Here is a 21,324-nt window from a genome sequence, read left to right on the forward strand (position 1 = left end):
CATGTGCAATTCACCCATTATATCCTATGCCAGAAACATTTTTCTCTACCCGAACTTTGTGCTTATATTTTTTCTCCATTCTCTATTTTTCTGTCTGTTCATTTCTATCACCTTGTTCAATGTTATTTATTTCCTTTCAATGGAGAGAAAAATAATTTGGCGGGAAAACCTTTAACTCGACGGTATTCGTTTATTTTTATTAATGTTACCAACACTGTAACGCGATCTTCCAATTATTTCATACAATTTTTCAATTAACTCTTTCAGTCTTGGTGATGAGTATCACTAACCATTCATTTTCACATTTTTTTTAACAAAGAATGTAAGAATTTTTGTCAGACTTATGTCCATTTGTTTCTGTTCTGCATCAGACTGCTATTCACTATCTGACGTTAAATTTCCTGACGGAAAGCTTACGTCTATTTGTTTTAGAAAAACGATAGATAAATATATAAAGGTCTTCACACAATTGGGTGGAATGACAATAAGGATAACAGTAGGACTAAAGAATACAGTCACGCATGCGCACAAGCGTTATATTAAAAGAAATTGATTAATGCGCATGCGTAGCCGTAATTATTAACCCTATTTCTATGCTTCTTATTATTTTACTCAATTATGTGAAGACCATAAATGACAGACTTAGATCGACACACATAAGCCTGCTATCAGTCCTACGTTGATTCGGTTACTAGGGTTATGTTCTAGATTTATTTCTCTACTTTCTATGATACTAAAACCATAAGTAAAGTTTAATAAAAATGATTGCTTATGTAAAAGCATGAGTGAAAGAGTTGAAACGATGAATAATAAATTCACAAATGTAGGAGTAATTAAGATAAAAATATCTGCAGCTCGAGAGTGTTGTGGTTGACTGTACAAGTATATTCTAATGATAATCGAACGCAAGCTCGCGGAAACGATGGCGTAAACTCTCGGCCTCGGATATCTCTCGGTTGTTACTGAGCTTGTACGCTCGTTTTCGTAGTAAAGAGAGATGGACACACGGTTAAGCTCAGGTTGGCAACGCGACCGAGAGGTTAATGGCGCGTCGTTGCGTATTCCAACGGTGTTTGTTTCCCCGCAGTTGGCAATAAACTAAGATAAATGAATGTTGGTAGGCCGGGCCACTATTATTCCTTCGGCCACTGCCTACATTAAGTCGCATTAAGGGCACGAAACGGTCCACACCTACCTACAGCTTGAATTAATGGATCGAAACTCGTTCACTAATATTATCACCTTCACGCTTATGTATCTATAGATAACTCGACTATTTAACATATGACCCCTTGTTTTCCAGTCCGAATAAAATACATAATAAATTAGCTACACTAATTTTTTATTTTAATTACTCTAAGGTATTGAGATCAAGGTAATGATATAAATACTTGTTGGAGGAAGTAGTTCTCAAGAGAATAACTTGCAGTGTTACTGCAAAATCTACTGAGGTCGTCTCAAATTCAAGTAAAGAAGGATCAGCCTCCAAAGCACAGGAAGATGCATGCCGAGATATTAAGGCCATTATCACCGTTGCATATTCATGTGGTATTATAATGAAAATACAGTTTATTACTCAAGATTAACAGCTTCTTACATAGTCCAAAAGATGCTATCATTTTTCAGTTGATGCTTATCATTTTGATTTAACTGTAATAATAGGACTGTATAAATAAAATATTTCTTTCCATCCAACTTTTCGTGATTCTTCAATTTTTATAAAGCTTTCATGCATTCTATTCTAAGTGTAGAAATTATTGATCTGAATAACTAATAACATAAATAATTTTTCTTTACACATGAGCTTTCTATTGTTCACAAGCATACTTAATTTGACACTTGAGTGTCTTAAACTAATAAAAACTCAACGGAAATTAAATTATTGTACTCCAAATATGAGAATATATGGAAGTACAAAAAAATAAATAAAAAAGGGAGAGAATATTTTTTTTTGCATTTATTTTATTATTCTTTCATTTCATTTAAAGTAAACTAAATTGACATTTCACGCTTTTTTCGTCGTAACTTGAAAGTTTTAACAACTCTACGCCAATAAAAAACATTTCTAGACAGCTTTCGTTTCAGATAAACGTCCTAAAGTTAACGTCGTAAGTTCGTGTTTACGAGCTGTAAATAAGTAAATAATTCAGATCCCAGACTTTAGCGAAAAGTACAGCTGAGACAAGATGAAGCGCAGTACGATAGCGAATAGATCGTAAAGCGGAAGAAAGACCTAAGAACGAGAGGAGTAAGAGGTTTTGAGAAATCTGCATAATATCAGTAATGTTGAAAATTCAACTCGCGTAGTTGGTTGCTGCGCTTATCCTACTACTACTCGAGCTATGGCCACGTCAACTCTAACTTAATTATAATTAATTAATGCCACTGCTAACTAAGTCCAGAAGAGAATTATTGGCCAACGAAGATACTGCGTCGGCACGTCTTCCACGAGATGCAATTCAATAATGCCCTGTTCGTATCGAAGAATTCAAATTAGTTTACAATCGAGAGCAAATTATAAAACTTTATTTACCACTTCATCCAACCCCCCCCCACCTTCTTATACTTTTCTACTATTATTAATTCATATTTTTATTCAATTCTCTGTTATATCTCTCTCATCTTTAAACGTCAAATATTAAATACAATTTTCTACACGGTTGATAATTAGAGTCCTTTGTGCATGAATGTCCTTCATTAACGTTTCTAAGTGACATTACATCCATATGTTAAATTAAATATGAACCTCGCTGGGACCATTGCGTTCATAAGCTCAAGTATAATCTATCTCATTTCACTCCCAACTGAGTTTTTACTCATTTTGTTTCCTCTATTTTTTTTTTATCATCATTATTCTTTTATTAATGCATATGAGTTGGTACACTTGGATTAATGAGAAATTTCATTCATGATAATTAATTATTTATTTACAGTAAATAATTTTCATAAAAGAGTCTTTGGTTGTTAAATTTCGCTTAAACTTGAAAAAAAATTTTGAATAGTATTAATGGAATATTTTTTTTTGGTTACTTAGGATAATAAAAAAAATGTTCCTCGAAAAAAGACATTTTCAATGTGTTTGATTATTTTAAATAGAATTATCTGAGTGTTGGTTTATTCTAGTGTTTCGTTGAATTGATCTGACATGGTTCATGTTAACTTATTAATATTCATGCTTTTTTACAATGAACATTTTTTTTTGTTATTATTTTAAGTAACCAAAAAAAAATATTCCATCACGACTATTTAAAATTTTTTTTCATAACAAAAAATTTTTTTTCTTAGTGATAGTCTTTAGATCATGAATTTTACTTACAAGTTGGAGGATTTGCTCGATTGGCTTTAGCTTAAGTTTGGCGGGTAATTACAATATAAAAGGCGTATAAATCAGATGGTTTAATTAACGTATTCATTATTGCCATAGCAATACTCACGAAGACAGTCGGAGTCGCACAGAAAAGATAGAGGTGAGAAAACGATATGAAAAGGATAATGAAAAGGAGATTAAATATTCACAGATAAAAAAATAAAATAAAAAAGTATAAAGAACGAATTATAATATCTAGCAAATGATTCGCAAATAAGGGGATGGTCGTCCTTCATTTTTCAATGCGACAAGTCGAATGTTGGGATGAGCGCCTTGCTATTCGAATGACGGGACGATATTATTATTCATGAAGCCACTCTGCGGTGTCTCTCGCACGCTTGAGAATCTTCGGGACGAATAAAACCAGAGAGCACTCAGACAACAAAACAAATCATGCATTCAGTCGATTTATATTGGTCGATTATTATTTTACACGATCTTTAGATTAGTATAGCAAATCTTACTTTTCACATCAACTCCTAACACGATTATTAAAAAATATTTACATCACTAATTATTTATCATATGTTTAATAAAAAAAAAAATTAATAATAATAGCAACATTTGCATAAAAATAATAAAGAAAAAAAAAAAGATACAATATGGAAAGATATATTAAAATTTTTTTCAACCTGCATATAATTTTTTCGTTGAGATAAATATGATACTAATGAAGTAATATCTTTACTCACGACTTAACGCAGCCTTTTTCCACATTCCACCTCTTCTCTTCATCACTCGAGCTCGATTCCCTGTCCGCTTCTCCGCAATCAGCAACGCTGGAATATTTTTAATTAATCGAATTATTGAACTGTATCGCAATTGAATTGAATTAAGTGCAAAGCGCAATGTAAGCTGCAAGTGGGCAATTCGATGTCATTACGGCAACAGTGTAAGGATGGTTAGAGAGACTCAAAAGGAATAAAAGAATATATCTTTCTGTTTATATGAATTTAGATGATACACACATAAATAATCAATTAATCTATCTTTCATTTATTTATCTCCTGATTTTAATTCTTACTCCCTCTCTTTCTTCTCTCATTCTCACTAACACTCAGTAAATCCCTTACCACCTGTCTCCCCTGTCGCCCCATACTCTATGTCTCTAATTCACGCTATCCATTTCAGTCGCCCGAGACCATCCACTGGTAGTTTAGCCTTCGGATCTCGGTCTTTCACGCTCAGACCCACGACGACATATCACGTGACTCGCTAATTACCAACCCACTTGTAAATATACATATAGAAAAGTCGAACCACCACACATCAATGTTGTTTTGAAATTGCTAATAATCTACGTATATACATTAGATACAGTCTGATAATAATCCATGCCATTCAACTCACAAGCATTCCCTAATGCCTCTCTTACTTGACGTATTTCAATTAACCTTATTGCTGTGGGCACTATCCACCAAATATCATACAACCTCATGTGATGTTTCCAGAATTTATACATTAAATATACATCTGAATTCAGTTTCAAGTAAAAGCTCGTTAAACTCTTATTTTTCAATATTTACTCGGAATTATAAAATCAATTTTTTTGACTTTGTTTGAACTTTTTTCTTTTAATTGAATGTAATTGTAAATAAATAACTATTTATTCTATCGAACCAATATTTTTTTAAAAAAAAAAATTTTTGTATCAAAAAGCACACTTTTTTTTATTTTTGTTATTTCGGTTAGATTTAGAAGAAGATAAAGGTTAATGTATGATAAAGAAAAATTATTGAAAATAATATTTGACGGTAAATAGGAAGATTTAGTTTAGTAGACACGCTTGTGTACTCGTACAAAACGTAATTAACTCCCATGAGTCACACAAAATTAATCTGGCTAAATTTTTACACTGTAAATCCGAGTGTTAAGGAACTAAACACTTAAAGTGGTTAAATACAATTCACATTGTATTGTATTTTTTAAATATTTATTAACAGTTATAAAACATTCATGTTAACAATTAATCATTTATCAACAGTACTTGAATTTTTCTATCAGTTTATAAACAAGAAAAAAATCGATAGAAACTTAATTGTGTAATGACTAATTAATAATTAATTTATGATAAAAAAAAAAAGAATAATTGTCTAGTACTTTCAGTGAGAAAGATTTAGCAAAGGGTGTTGTAGAAGTTATCTTGTATTCCGCGCAGTTAATGCCAGCCCCAAAAGTCCGGGTCTATAGTCCGTAGCTGGGGACATGATTTGGAACACCTCCACCGGGCACAGGGAATGGTCTAACCGAACTTAATTGAATCCCAGTCCGAATGTATAATATGTAGACTGCTTGCATAATATCGCAGAGCGACAGTGGTTGTCAGGGTGCTTCGACACTTTGCAAAGGCGACATCCTCACCACCTCCAAGTTGGTCCACTGAGAATTTGAGAACCGTCAGTGGAATTAGATATACAATAATGTAAGCAGAGTTCCGTTGTGGTGTAAGGGTTGGCAGTAAGGTCATGTATATTCATACATCGGCCAGCCCTCCTCCAATCCTCCAACACCACTCCTCACTCCTCATTCTCTTGGACCTTTCTCCAACCCTCGAATAACCCCGTCCTAAACAACAGGGTAGAAATAGATTTGTGCAGCATTCTCTCAGCTCATAATTCTACCGTACTATATACTCATATATAAGAATATCTCCAATTTATATCCTGCCTTTTCTATGCTTATTCTTCTAGAAATATTACAACATATTGGTTTAATTATTACATTATTTGTTTTTCATATTCATCATAAATCATTCTTTATTTTTTTCAGAAGCAAAGTTATTTTAAAATTCGTCAAAATGAATAAACTTTACCTACATTTTAATAAATAAAAAAACACTTTTTCCATCATCATCTAAATATAATTACATCTGTTTCATTAATCAAAGACAAGTGTTCCACATTGATTTCTGATGTTCTTAAATTATATTTACTGAAATAACGATGTTGGAATATAATGAGCGGAATATTTAAAAGTTAAATTCAACTGAAACTTCATTATTCCTGATTTTCTTTATTTCTTTCAACTGATTCGTATTCTTAATAGGACGACAGTCATTAATTTCAATATCAATTTTATGCAAATGCAGCATTAAAATAAACCTCCATCGTATTAAATTAAAATGAAAACGAATGAAAAACATAAAACATTAAACATTAAATTAATAATTTATGTTATTTTCTTGGAGATTAAATTTAGTTAATCATTGTACATGTGCCTGTTAATTATAATCTTCATATGATAGACTAATATACCTAATCATATAGCTTAATTGCATCGAGTTTCACAAGGAAGACGCGTAATACAAGACTTGGTTAAGTATCAGTAAGAGGATGATTCACGACTCGTATGAGAGTCGAAGCACATAAATATTGTCTCATACACAGTCAGTGAGTATATAGTTAACATTGTACAATCTACCCTTTCTATCGGTTCTAATTTATGTTGAGTAAGGTAACAGGCGAAAACCCACCCACCTACCTACCGCCTCACTCTTCGCCCAGTATAGGAAAGCTCGGTAATGTTTCAAGTGGCTTGTCTGTTGTTAATTTACCCCGCTGAAGCTTGATGGGGGTCTGTCTACTCGCTGCCACGCTCTACTCGTTGCGATAAATCGGTCATTATCTATAGTAGGCTCACAACCTACGTGCCAAGACTAAGTCTATACATATGTATGCAAGCATTACACGGCCATTACGAATATTCGATCGCTTTTTAACAAACATTGTTTGTTAATTGGTTTCACTTTTTGGTCATCTCCCAATTAACTTTGTTCAACCATTTCATCCCTCTAAATTTATTTCATTCATTCTTACATTCCTTCTTTGCTTTCAAAACGAATGAAATTGAAATTTATATAAAACATGTACGATCTTATATTGATTATGTATGGGACGTAAACAATTTTATGTGAATCATTTTTCCGAGCATAAATAATTATTAATATTTACAATCCTCGATCGTAGTAATCAAATTATACTAGTGTCTTATTAACGAGAAATTGATGATGGAGACGATAAAAATTTTTTCTTCAAAGTCTCGAGTTTCAAAATTATTGTTAAAAGGATACTCTGTAAGGAAAGTAGGAGGAAGAAATAATTGTTATGAAGGAGAAGAAAAGATTGAAACAGAGGAATAAATGGAAGAGTGTCAATAAAAAAAAAGTATGAATATCTGCAGACATATGACCAAAGACAAAACCCGGTGTACTTATATTTGGACCCTTTTGCCGAGTCGACCGACTTGGGTGAAACATTAATATCGTGAAATGAAGCTCATTTACATATAAATAAGGTGGGGACGGAGAGAACGAAAGGGGTGTAAGAGAGCAATGGCGCAGGGACCGAGGACGAGAGGGCGAAGAGGATTTAGATGAACCACCTCATTCTCCTCCTCTTTCTCCCACTCTACTGCTGCTTCGACTAATTACACTTACAGACAAAGCAACCGACGTCGAGAAGGGTTCGCGAGCTCCCGATAACACCGGTTTGCAATGACCACGTGATAATTGCTAGCCTTCCTCTTTCTCATTCACTTCTTCCATTACTTTATCTCTCGATGTTTCTTCAACAAGTACCGGAAGAGATCTTAAATATTTTCTCCTATCATATCCTTGAGTCTCTAGTGCATTTATTGGCTATTTTTATGTTGAACTTTTTCTGTACACTAAGAAAAAAATTTCGATATATAAAAAAATGTTCATTAAATCAATAATAATAATTCGGAATATTTATAATAAAATATTTCATTGCATTTAATAAAATTATCAATTAAAAAAAAGGATTTTATATTATTGTGTGTAGAAAATTTTGACAAAATAGTAAAAATATAATTATAGTGAAACAATTGAAAGTAAATAATAAAAATCATTGATAAAAAAATTAATAATTACTTAAAAAATTAATTAAAATAAGAACACAATAAAAATGTATTTTTTCTATGAATTATTCCAAGTAATTATCAGAACTGAATCTATAAAAATGCTACCATGTTAATTCTGAACAAATAATTCATTACAACTATTCAAAATTTTGATTTCATTAATAAAAAAAAATTATGATTCGTCAATACAAATTTTTTTTTCTCAGCATAGTTTCGCTTTTTCTGATTTCTTTTTTTTTAAAACTTTGATAAAACTCCAAATTATCGTATTAGATAAGCTATTAAGTCTGAGATATACACGATGGTATTGTTGATTAAACGTAAAAGGATATTAATGTATTTTTACATACGATATTGTCAAATAAAACAACGAGGCCCAGGGTTCGAAAGCAAATCCAATTATTTTTATTCGGACGAAATGAGTGCAGCTAAGTCATTAATACTAATCAATGAATAGCGTTGGGAGTACGCCATAGGAATTACCCATAACTCAAACCGTTAAATTACTTTATTGCAAAATGAAAATAACGCCAAAGTTGCGTTTTTATATGAGAATTGGAGGGTGCGCCTTCCTCCCTCTCCTCCTCACATACATACACACTCGTCCAGTATTGTTAAAGGCCAACGCCGATAAGTAATGTTTATTGTTACATTTCCAATGGTATTGCGACTCCCACCCTTTAAAACACCCCTTTACCTATTCTCTCCACTGCTCATCCCCCTATTTTAGCCGCGAGCTTCGGTTTTTTTGTTGCCATTGGCGTTGGACTTCGTTTTTCGCATTAGTGAGATGACCCGTGTGCTCTGACTAACCATTTTTTATTTGTTCAACGATTAAGGCTTTTACGGATATTTATATCATTTCAATAATTCACATTATATTCATTTCATTATAATTTGCTTTTATTTCCATTTTAAATCCATTCATTAAAAAGATTGCTGTGATAACTGAAAAATTAATTAGTGAAATGAAAATTTTTTTTTCTTTAATCAGAATCATTCACTGGCAAAAGTATTTTATTTTTATTCTAAAAAATCATCCCTTGACCATTGAACATAGCCTTGGTGCAGTAAAAAAAATATTTCTTAACAGTTCGAAGCATCGATGTTGACGATTAATCATTTTTTAGCAGTAATAAATCTCTTTTTTCAGTGTAGAAGGTTATGTTACCAAAATTTATTTAGAATCATGAATATTTATTGTAATAATTTAATACGTATTATGTATCGCAACAAAGACGATCATCGAACCCGTAGTTTTTCGACTAATCCCTCTTTACTTCGACCATTTAATATGCTGCAGTATACCCATATCACCGGACATCGTTTACGAATTTACGCGGAAAAAATTGAACTGCTGCCTCTTATGGAGGCGATTTTCGTTCGTTAACCATTGACCGGGCTTTATCGTTTTTTTCATCCGATCGAGCGTCACAACGAACAAAGCCCGGACGGGTACCGAAGCTCGATAAGAACGCAACTCCCTGCTCAGTTCGTATCTCTACGCTTGAAATAAAAAAATATATAAAAAAAAAAACAAAGAAAAAAATATTTTTTAGTATTAGATTTTGCATAATCCATTTTTACAGTTATGTATGCCAAAATCAGTTGATTTATCAAAAAAATTTTATAGGTATTGTTATCGAGATGATTTATTTTCATAGAATGGAATAATTCAATATTACTGTATGTTGATAGTGAATTGATAATCTTGAAATAACAAATTAAAGTGTTGTTATCATTTTTTTTTTTCAGGAGAGTGATAGGAGTAGTACCGGTAGTCCCGAGCCTGCTTCAGGTGTTCTTCATGAGCATCAAATGCTGATGGAAGGGTTGAAGAACTCGAGAAAAAACCGACGGAGTGCGTCCCCGGAAAATATGAGTCATTCTAATTTTCCGAGATCATCTGATGCTCATCTCAATGGAACTAGTATGTTATTTAAATAACACTGGAAAAATAATATTCTCGAGTCAAGAATGATTTTATTCTTAATCTACACGAAGAAAATATAGGGAGAAAAAATTACCCCATAATATAAATATTTTCTTCGTGTAAAAATAAAGTTAATTTATTAGTTGTCAATAACTGTAATTTTTTTTCTAATAAAAGAATTAATTTTGTTTGCTTGCAGTGGCAGGAATGGTGACTCTTCAAAATTTACAAAATTTAGCAAATTTCCAGAATTTACCCCAAGTGGCATCTTTAGCTGCTGGTCTTCAGGGAATGTCTGCTGGTTTGTCCAACAACCAGTTGATAAATACTCCCTTGAATCTTACAGTCAGTGCTTCGGGTTTGTAGAAAAAAAAATCAATAGTTTTATCAATGAGAATACCTATTACTACGATTGTAGATTAATTGTTGGAAATTCCACAGCTGGAACTGTGTCAACTCCTTCAAGTACGACGGCATCACCACATCATCTGCCATCGAGTTCAGCCCCAATGGCGTCACTGCCACAACTTTTATCTCAACACCAACCTGTAGCGATGCCTCAGTTTATTTTAACATCAGGTCAATTGGTCCAAGGAATTCAAGGTGCTCAGTTATTCATTCCAACGTCCCAAGGTAAGTTTTATAATAAAATCAAATCAATAATAATCCTTTAAATAAATGGAAGTAGCATGAGATAATAATGAGAAAGCTGGATCGATCACATCCAAACGAAACTAAACTTGGAAAACCCTCTTAACACTTGTACAATCGCCATAATATTACTCAAGCATGTTCTAACGGTATATATAATATTACTATCGCTGGCCAGCCCGGACCAGATCCCGGTCGTCCATACTTAGTGGCTCTGGAGTACTACGAACCGAGGGCAAACTCTGCAACTAATTTCAATGTATAATTAACGTTTCACTACCATCCCCTTTCCGATCCTCGTTGTGCTTTCTATCTTCCCTAACGCCCACTCTGCAGTTTCGTTCTTGCCTACACTCCTCACAATGTTACACGTTGGACATCCCAATGGCTTCAACATTCAATCGCTATTATATCGACTATAACCTACGCTAACTTAATTTTTACTCGTGCTCCATTTCTACTCCATTTAGACAATTTCTAACTTTCAAGATTTCAAGTTTGTACGAAAGACGAAAGCTTTGCTGGAGATAAATTTATCTCTACTTGAACTTAAATCAATTAAATAACTCTAAAACAATAATTGGATTTGAAATGAATTTCATAAATTTTTGTCTGATAATTAATGAATTATTTGGAGATATTTTCTCAAAATATTTTCAAGGCTGATAGCTATTGGAGATGTCAAATTTGCTTAACCAAGCTATTAAGTACATGCACAGGTACTGAAGATCAGTAATCATATTAAGCGCATGTAGAAGATAATCAGATTAGAGAAACTGGAGGTAATCTCGAAACTATTCTAAGTATGATTAGGCAGCTCAGTCCTTCTCCGGCGCCCAGTTCAAGTCCGGTATCCACACCCAAGATGGCGATAATAGTTTGCCAACTATACTAGCCTCTGAAGTAACCTGCCCTATGGGTTGCTTAATAATCCCTCTATGAGACTTCTATAACTTCACTCTCAATCCGGATGAAGAGTGAACAGTATACGTTTAACGAAAATCCTTAACTACTCAGAACTTGTAACCCTTTTGTAATTTACACTATTATTTTTTAATTTATTTCTACATCACCTTCATCTCTCTAGGACTCGTCACGCAAACAATACTCACGATTCCTGTCAACCATGTGACGAACAATCAAATGGTCAATTTAGCACTCAGCAACGGCCAAGTCGTTTCGACAACTCTAGCTAATCTCCAATCTATTGCCCAACCTCAAAATCTCATGAATGCCTCGTCAACTAATGGTAAAAATATTTTATCTTCCAATCAAATATTTCAATATTTTCATGAATGACGATCAAATAAATAAAATGATAAATTTATTTTAAAAAAAACAGTTCCAACGAGTCAAAATATTGCACCAGGATTAGGATTGAATCCAGCAACGTTGCCTCACTTGTTGGGCAATAATTCAGCGAGTCAGCAGCTACTCAATGCAATGCAACCACAACAACTACTCCAAGCAGCTCAAGCGGCCCAGGCGCAAGTAGCTCAAGCTGCTCAGGCGTCACAACAACCTCTTTTGGCTACATCACCTCAACATCAACATAGCCATCGACATCCTTCACACCTCAATCATTACCAGGTGCTAAAACATATCCTACATCACAGTTTTATTATCACTAAGAAAGTATTGTATAATTAGTTGCTAATATATCTGATAATTTTTTATTTTATTAGACGTCTGATAAACATCACAGAGACCGACCAGAACAATCATCTCCCTTAAATGGACCTGCAGTTTCCGCAGCTTCAGCTCTTAATAGATTGGCAGCTACTAATGGAGAAATTACTATTACTACCACACATGGCCCAGGGAATCCTGCAATTAAAGCATCACCAAGTAGTATACATAGTCCTAAGGATGAAGAAGATGACCTACTTAGTGATTCACCAAGTAATTAATTGAATATCATAAATAACTAGTCAAAACTATTAATATACTACTAAGTGAAATTTTTATTTATTCCAAGTAATTTATTTTTAATGAAATAATTCCTTCTTCAGTCGATAGTTTTAATATATATCACTTAATTGAATAAGTAAATTCATCATATAATACAATATTGAGAAAGTTGGATGCATATGAAATCTAGTTTAAGCAATCTATTTATTGGAAATGTTACTAAGAGAAAATTAGATATATTTCTGAATGGTTCTTTGTAGATCAACCGACAATCAATGAAGCCACGAATAACGTTGTGGACGGAATTAATTTGGACGAGATCAAGGAGTTTGCTAAGGCATTCAAACTTCGACGATTGTCCCTAGGACTGACACAAACTCAAGTTGGACAAGCTCTTAGTATCACCGAGGGTCCTGCATACAGTCAAAGTGCAATATGCAGGTGAGGTGGATAATGTCTTAATTGAACTTTCAAATAATTATTAATAAATTATCCTAATAATTGTCGAACGATACTGTGAGGTTTTTTATGTAGATTTCAAATTGAATTTTAGTGTGCCAGGCCACTGGAAATGGCATGAAAAAAATTCGTTAAAATTCATGTGATAAAAAAAGAAATAAATTGATTATTGATTATATAGAAAAATGTATAATACATATATATGTGTATATCTATATAAAATTTTAAATGTAATATTTCATACGGACATTAACGATGATGCAAGATTTATTGAATTTTCTCGTTTGTATAATCGATATAGGAATAGAGTCAGGATTGTAATATCTGCCGTTGTTAAAGCGCAAGGTTTCATTTCAACTAATAATCAAAGTAATAAGACTTGATGTAATTATGTATAGTCAAGATTGTTAGAAATAATTGGATCTCAAAGCAAATTGACCTTAAGAGTTGGAATCAAACCTTTGCGCAGTACATCGGTTCACAATAGCACAAACCAACAACTTAGATTATTATCGTTTCGACTAACTTAAGCATTGGTGATTGTTCCCCAGTGCCCTGGCTACCCAGATGTACGCTGCCTCGCAGATTGCCTCTCAGCAGCAAGCTATGTACGTTTACCCCTTATGCTATTTAATTTACCTACAATCTTTACAAAAAAAAATTTTAATTGCAATTTTTGCAGCTATATCCAAATGTCATGATTCACTATTGAATCATTTCCTATTTAAAATATTGAACAAAATATTATTTAAAACTGTCAATCAACATATTTGGGTATGGCTGCAATGGTGGAACTGCTTTCTAACCAAGTTCGTGACATAATAAAAGAAAGGAGCACTTAAAAATAGAACTGTTTATAGGTTCTTACTAATTATCTTCCTCTGTATATTTTTAATAATCTATTTTATCTTCTCTATATCTATTTATATATATTTCTCTTCGAGCCAGGGCATTGGCAAGCTTGGGCATGGTGTCGCCAACACGCGAGATATTCGTATCAATTAACGTCTACCGCTCGTTTTCAGATGTTTTCATGATATAATTATTCCCCTGTACGTTGAGAGGAATATATCACGCGACCGGCAACCAAAACCCGTTGGCAACATCATACGCGGCATCACCAAACCTACACGCATGCACGCATTGTCAATGTCCTGTTTTTACCCAATTCAATGCATGCCCTTTAGTGCTCCTTTAGATCTATGCTAAGCTTCTTAATGACTTTGTTTGTTATTTATTTTATTTTCTGCATTCGATATCTCTACGATTAAGTGGCTGATCACTTTCTCGTAGAGTTTTAGTTTCATGTTGAAATGTTAATTATTTATTTGGACTTTAGGTTTGAAAAACTGGACATTACGCCCAAGAGTGCACAGAAAATAAAACCAGTTCTAGCAAGGTGGATGAAGGAAGCTGAAGAGAGGTAAATTTTTTATTCTACTTTCACATAACATCCTTTCTTTTGAAGCTAATCATTATTATTAGGGCAATCTTATCAATTTCTAAAGTTGAGATTATCTCATGCAATCATGCAACAGGATCTTCGTCTAACTAGTGTCCGGACTTACAACCATGCGTGTTAATTGCTAATTCTCTTATTGAATCTACCTGATTAATTGCCTATCCGTGTCTAATAAATAAACGGAATGTTAATTAGTAAGAGGAAAATCGTTATGTAGCAATCGTAATTATGGACTAGTCAATATATAATTTACCCTTTTTAAAAACATTTTATATACTAAGTCTGGATAAGTCTACTTACCATATCTTGTTATCAATATTAAATAATTTGTTGCAAAGTTGTTATCATTTAAAGTAATTTGGCATTGACAGGCTCACAGTTGACAACCCTTTTTTTTTAATTGATCCAAAAAGATCATGTTTCTATAAGTTTAGGAGAAATAATTTCTTGAAGTGATATAAAAATACACAGACTCTTGTGACTATCTTTATTCAATTTTACCGGAAGTCGATGATTTATTAACAATTGACACAGTTGGCCCTTAGTGGAAAACATGTTGATATAAATAAAAATTTCAGAAATTTTATTGAAAGGGATTGTCGTAAACAATAAATAAACAAATTAATCAGACAGTCATAGGAAGTGAAAACTTATAACGATAAAATAACAATAGTTTGTTTGAATTTTTAATTAATTAAAACTATTCATTTTTATATAGATTATTTAGTGATTGAAATACTCCATAGATTTTGCAAACTCAATGCAAAGTATTAATGCAACTTAATTTAAATAATACTTAATATACTCTCACATTATTTATATATACAATTTGTATTTGAATAAATATCAATCATCATTATTATCGTTAACTTCAATAATACTTCAATTATTTGTACTTTCAATAATTTTATAATATTGCGAAAAGAATACGATGGGTCTATGGTAACTAAAACGTAAGAAACGAAAATTTCTGATTAGAATTTATATTTCAATTCCGATCGTTGTTTTATATATTTTCGATTATTGGACATAGTAAAACCCAGTGTTTCATTCAAAACACTTCAATCTCATAGCTACAGATATATTATTAACGTGAGCATGTTGTTGACGCGTACTCACAAATTTATCGAATTATTTGATGTAATTACTAATTGAAATGAAACAATAATCAGTAGACTTTTGGTAATCTAGGGACAGTTCTAGTTTTTTATATGAGGATGCCAAACTACCTTAAATAGTACCAACTTGAATTAGAAAATAATAATTAAAATTACAATTGAAACATTACACTATTTCTTATGCTCAATAATTCAATCAAGTTGTTTCGTGCACGTTTAAATTGGAAATTTTCACAGTAGAGTATTATTAATGAAATATTAATAGACCATCGAAAATAATTGAGAATAATTGGGTGAAAATTATCGAAAAGAATGAACTGAATTGAAAATAGTGCGCGTGCGACTGCTTTACACAGGCACCCAACAATTACCCATCTCGCATTCTCGGGACGTAAAACTAAGTGCAACTGTGCCGCCAACACCAGTCTATACGGAAAAATGAAAGCGGCTAGTTTATGCGGTGCACGTGCACGATTTATCGGCTTAGTAATTAAACTGTGGACTAATTAAAATCAGGTTTCTGATGTACCCCGCACACTCCACCAAGTAGCTACAGCTACTTTTACTCTGTCACCTCGTCTTCTTTTCTTTATTCATCCTTTTCTGATGGTTTTCTTCGACCACCCGCGTCATTTTATTCAAATAAAATAACTTTCCCCAATGAAGCTTCATTTTTCTCACCCTTGTGGCCACTTTTCTTGTAGTATTTAGAAATCATTGGACTCCTATATGTGTTGCCAACTCTCCATTAGCATATTGTTTCAATGAACACGATAAACTATCTCAAACCAATATCATTTTTTACTGTTTTGTTTGCGCCTTTCGATGCTTGGTCATTCGACGTTAAATTAAAAACATAAATTTAGCTCAATGTCCGACTATACGTTGTACATTCTATTTTGTTCACAGTTCTAACTGCAAAAGTTTGAGCTGTTGCCAGTTTTTCATTTCATTTATTCCGCACCTCCTTTTTCATATATACCAACAGTACATTCAATGAATTAAATGCATCTGCGATAATTCTGTTTAGTAATTTTTCATTTATTGTACAGCATTCTGTTGAGTTAAATAGTAGCCAGAATTTTAGTGAGAGTAGTGTGTATGATTATAGGTACAAAAGTGGTGCCAATAATCTCACGGAATTTATTGGGGTGGAGCCGAGCAAAAAGAGAAAACGAAGGACGTCTTTCACTCCTCAGGCTTTAGAACTACTTAATGCACATTTTGATAAAAATACACATCCTACTGGTAAGTTTTATTCATTTATATTACTCGAGTCGAAATATAGGCATTTTTTTAATACTTCTTGTTTTCAGCCACAACAGTACTCAAACAAAAATATAAACAAGTAAAAAAAAGTAGGAAAAAATCTTTGATATTTTTTTTTATTAGATTTCATTTTGTTGCTTAAAAATTGAAAAGTAGAAAGCAAAATCAGAGATATCATGAAACTAAGAATTGAATCCATAGTGTAACTAAAAAAATTCACCTGTGCTCTTTTGTTGTCAATTTTATTTGTTTAAATAAAGTAACCGTAGTTTAGTTCACATCAGATGGTCTATTAAATTGTTTATAATAATTTTTAACCGTCAAAATGAAATTTTAAGTATTAACACAGACTTCGAAAGTGGCAAAAAGGATTCAAACAAGTACCTATATTTCAACTCGATTAAATATCCCTGCAAATCGTAGTGTTTTATTTCGATGCACTTAATGTATTTAAATATGATATTATAATGCATGTTCAAACATGCCCTAGTGCATTAAAAGTAACTAAAATGTCAATCAAATGGATGTCGTAATTTTAAAACACTTTAAGTGCATTGAAATAAAATACTTTTAAATTTGAAATTTGCTGTGATCTTATCACGAAATTAATTAACATTGTTATTAACAATAAAAAATAATTTTATTTCCAGGTAATGAAATCACAACATTAGCACAACAGCTGGGCTACGAGAGAGAAGTGATAAGAATTTGGTTTTGCAATAAAAGACAAGCGTTAAAAAATACTGTAAGAATGATGTCAAAGTGAATAGAATAAAGACTGGAAAAATAATGCGGCGTGATATCGAAATAGTATTGCGTGGATGATGAAAAGGAATTTTTTTTTGAATGAAAAATGAAATAAGCCACTTTATAATAAAATAAATAAATGAATAAATTGTAAGTAGGTATTACTCATCGCGCAGGTAATTGAGGCTGTGGCATAAATGTCAAGAGCAATCATATGGACAAGAGAAACTCATATAAGAGTTACTGTGATTGCTAATCACGCGTAAGTTAAAACTTTTTTATGTTTAAAAGTTCGCCTATGCTAAACATGTGACATCACAAAGATGGTAATAACTCGACGACAATTGTGATTATAAACGTATACGCCTGTATTATGTGTAAATAATAATAATAACAATAATGATAATATTAATAATAACAATGATAACTAATAACTGTCTTTATGACTTGTGATTCGTATAAGTAGATATATAGAAACAATTAAATGATCGAGAGGCACTGAAGCGAGTATTAATTATCAACTTGTTGCTTCTTGACTGGTGACACCAAATGACGGATGTGAGTACTTTTTGAAAAGCTCACAAGCATTTACCTACACATGAGAAATAATTCATTAAATATGCTATATATATTTACATCCGATTATTTGGTATCTCAATAAACTCCACGTCCAGGCTCAAAGACTCTCTAGATTATTACGCCAACATAATAATTAAAATATAAATATTTAAGTATTGACTAAACTAAATAGTAAGTACGGAAATGCAATAACTTTTGTGAAAGTATATTACTATTACCAAATTTTCCTTTTCATGCACTATTAATCATCTATTAAATCTCTACCAACGCCACAAATAAACATGAACGATTGAAATAAAGTTTTTGCGAAGCTAGTCCGAAATAATCTGCCATATTTCAGAAATATTCAATGTCATTTTATTACATCTTCCTTTTCAATCATTTCATTTATCGCCCAACAAATTGTTACATTTTTATTACTTACATTTATTTATCTTCTTCTTTTGTAATTCTTTAACAAAAATATATATGTATATTCATTGTTAAAAATATCTTCAATCGTTTCCGGTGTATTTCCACACAGTGTGAAATAAAGAATAATAAAAATTTTATAAGAATGATATAAGTGAAGTCTGTAGTCTGTACAATTCTGTTATAATTTAATAAAACATGGCGAAAAAAAAAATAAATATAATCCGCCACTCAAGGAAGTGGATATCCTCTGTACATAAATTTTAAAAATAGGTATTGTAATATTAAAGTATCTTTAATATATTATATATAAATATATTACAGCTATTAAATAGCTAGACTCATGCAAAGAAGATTTACATGGTTAAAAATTAATAACAACAAAATTGCACTTAATTATTATATAGAGTTCAGATAAAAAAAAAACCAATGGGAATATCGAAATTATGAATTAAATCAATGCAAATGTATTATAAAAATAAGATTAAATGAAAAAGAAAGTCAAAATAGTCCAAATTCTTATTTACAATCTTAATTAAATTGTCATGATGGTAACGTTTTCTTTCTAATAGAGAAAAAGAACATACTGATGTTTGTACAGAGATATTCTGATTATTGAATTTTATTATTTGACTCGCAATAACTGAAAAATTAAAAACAAAAAACATACGAATGGCCACAAAAAATTTATAGAAATCATGTGTATTTTCTTCGTGAAATTAATATCTCGTAGCTCATTATAAGAATATTGATATGAGTATTAAAAAAATTCAAGCGTATTCATGAGTGTCATATTTCTAAGGAAGACGTAAAAATCTATGGGCTAATGTTTCGTAACAGTTTTCAGCAAAATTATCATACACATTGTAAATAAATATATTTAAATAATAGACTGTTACAATCGAAAAACTGTTTACTCTTTTTTTACCATTATCAACCTTATCACATTATCCATGAAGACTAGTAGTTTATACTTTAAATCTTGAATGAAAAAGTAGAAATGAATGCGTCTGGATGTTTGTTATTGGATATTGTTTTTATTATTTGTTTATAAAATACAACATCTTATTACCAACAGAGCATAATAGGGAGATTGTATTTCTCAACAATCTAAAATAAAGGAAACTTTCAGGGATGGATATCAACGTATGGTCAGGCGTCGTTTCTATCTGTACTACAAGCAGTACGCTCTGAAGGGAGTGTCGCCATCTGAGCCTAAATGAAATAAGAGAAACTGGAATAAATTAAAATCATGACTCTGTTGGTGGAGAAAGGTTTTGTTCAAATAATAAATCGCAATTCTAGCATAATTTATTAATATCTAAAAAGTTATGAAATATGAAGAAAGACATTTCTCCCTTACGTCTAGATTTTTCATATGAGCCTTCGATCAACCCCGAAGCATCATTAGCATAGAAGTGATGCATATTTTTCCTTATTGCAGTTTTTCCAGAATTTTATTTAATAGATTTTTAGTTTTCGTGTCTAAATATATACTGGATATACTTTAGATATATTATATTTATCTTCTAGATACGTGGGAGTTTTATGTAGAAGTTAGTTTCCATTCAACGCAATTTTGTCAAACAAATTTTAATGACATTGTGATAGACTGAATATTTTTTTTTTCTTCAATATTCAATAATAATTTACAATAACTATATATGACAATTGTTCAAATGATTTTTATATATAATATTGTATTGATTTCCTGTACTGCCCTTCAATTTTTTAATGAATGTATTTATCTATTTGTAGAAAAACAATGACATAAGTTATCGCTGCTCCAAAAACCTGAAACAAATATAATAATAAGTCTAGATCTTTGTTTCCAGGATATTGTTTAAAAACGGAAGAGGATATTACTGATGTCAGTAGTCTATTGTCAAGTGATAAATATCCGAATGCGGTGAAGATGTTTGATTTATGCAAGACTTGTAGAGAAAATAAATGGAGCTGCAAAATAAATTAACCACAGATATCAATATATCAAATTGACCACATGAGTTATATTTCATGCTTTAAGAAACCAGATATTACATTATATACAATTTCTGTATGACTCGAACAAAAGTCTATGACTCGTTGAATAATGTTTCCTGTTCTCTTTATCTGTAAAAAAAAAAAAAAATCAAAAAATGAGAGAAAAAATTTTTCAATATTTTTTATTTACAAATTATTAATCCTTACCTCATATGAAATCTTCGTGACGTAATTTGTTATAACCACAATAGGGAAAATTAATTTTGATATCCATATTAAATCGTTGATGAATTCATATAAATTCGGTAATGAAACCGAGAACTTTTTAATTATTATAAACAATGCATTAACAATGCCTATACAAAAAAAGCCAATTATAAAAAAAATGGGATAAGAATAAAACTCAGAGATGTCCAGACAAATTTTTTCAAGTTTGCTCCGAGTTGTTCGAAGAAAATTGACATGCTCTAGAATCTTGTGTTTATAGGCCACACTCACAACAACAATACGATTATTGCAGACTCCATGTCTAAGAAATTCAATTCCCAAAAGT

At 31.7% G+C, this 21,324-nt stretch overlaps 1 protein-coding gene across 4 annotated transcripts in view; it reads left to right on the forward strand.

Moving 5' to 3' along the window:
* The window catches only part of pdm3 (pou domain motif 3), an 82,951-nt gene extending 63,254 nt beyond the window's left edge, over positions 1 to 19,697 (forward strand). The window contains exons 3-13 of one of the 4 annotated variants that reach the window (XM_035094251.1): positions 10,004 to 10,178; positions 10,381 to 10,539; positions 10,623 to 10,814; positions 11,920 to 12,081; positions 12,175 to 12,422; positions 12,518 to 12,734; positions 13,004 to 13,184; positions 13,754 to 13,810; positions 14,542 to 14,625; positions 16,879 to 17,030; positions 17,702 to 19,697. In XM_035094251.1, coding sequence (XP_034950142.1) covers positions 10,004 to 10,178; positions 10,381 to 10,539; positions 10,623 to 10,814; positions 11,920 to 12,081; positions 12,175 to 12,422; positions 12,518 to 12,734; positions 13,004 to 13,184; positions 13,754 to 13,810; positions 14,542 to 14,625; positions 16,879 to 17,030; positions 17,702 to 17,817 — 1,743 coding nt within the window. In that variant the 3' untranslated portion in view covers positions 17,818 to 19,697. The remainder of the gene's footprint in view (positions 1 to 10,003; positions 10,179 to 10,380; positions 10,540 to 10,622; positions 10,815 to 11,919; positions 12,082 to 12,174; positions 12,423 to 12,517; positions 12,735 to 13,003; positions 13,185 to 13,753; positions 13,811 to 14,541; positions 14,626 to 16,878; positions 17,031 to 17,701) is intronic. The other 3 variants (XM_035094261.1, XM_035094268.1, XM_035094278.1) reach the window with 3 other exon arrangements.
* Positions 19,698 to 21,324: the final 1,627 nt, after the last annotated feature.

The sequence above is a fragment of the Chelonus insularis genome, unplaced genomic scaffold (genome assembly GCF_013357705.1).
Source record: "Chelonus insularis isolate UGA/USDA-ARS -01 unplaced genomic scaffold, ASM1335770v1 contig_131_pilon, whole genome shotgun sequence".
NCBI lineage: Eukaryota > Metazoa > Arthropoda > Insecta > Hymenoptera > Braconidae > Chelonus > Chelonus insularis.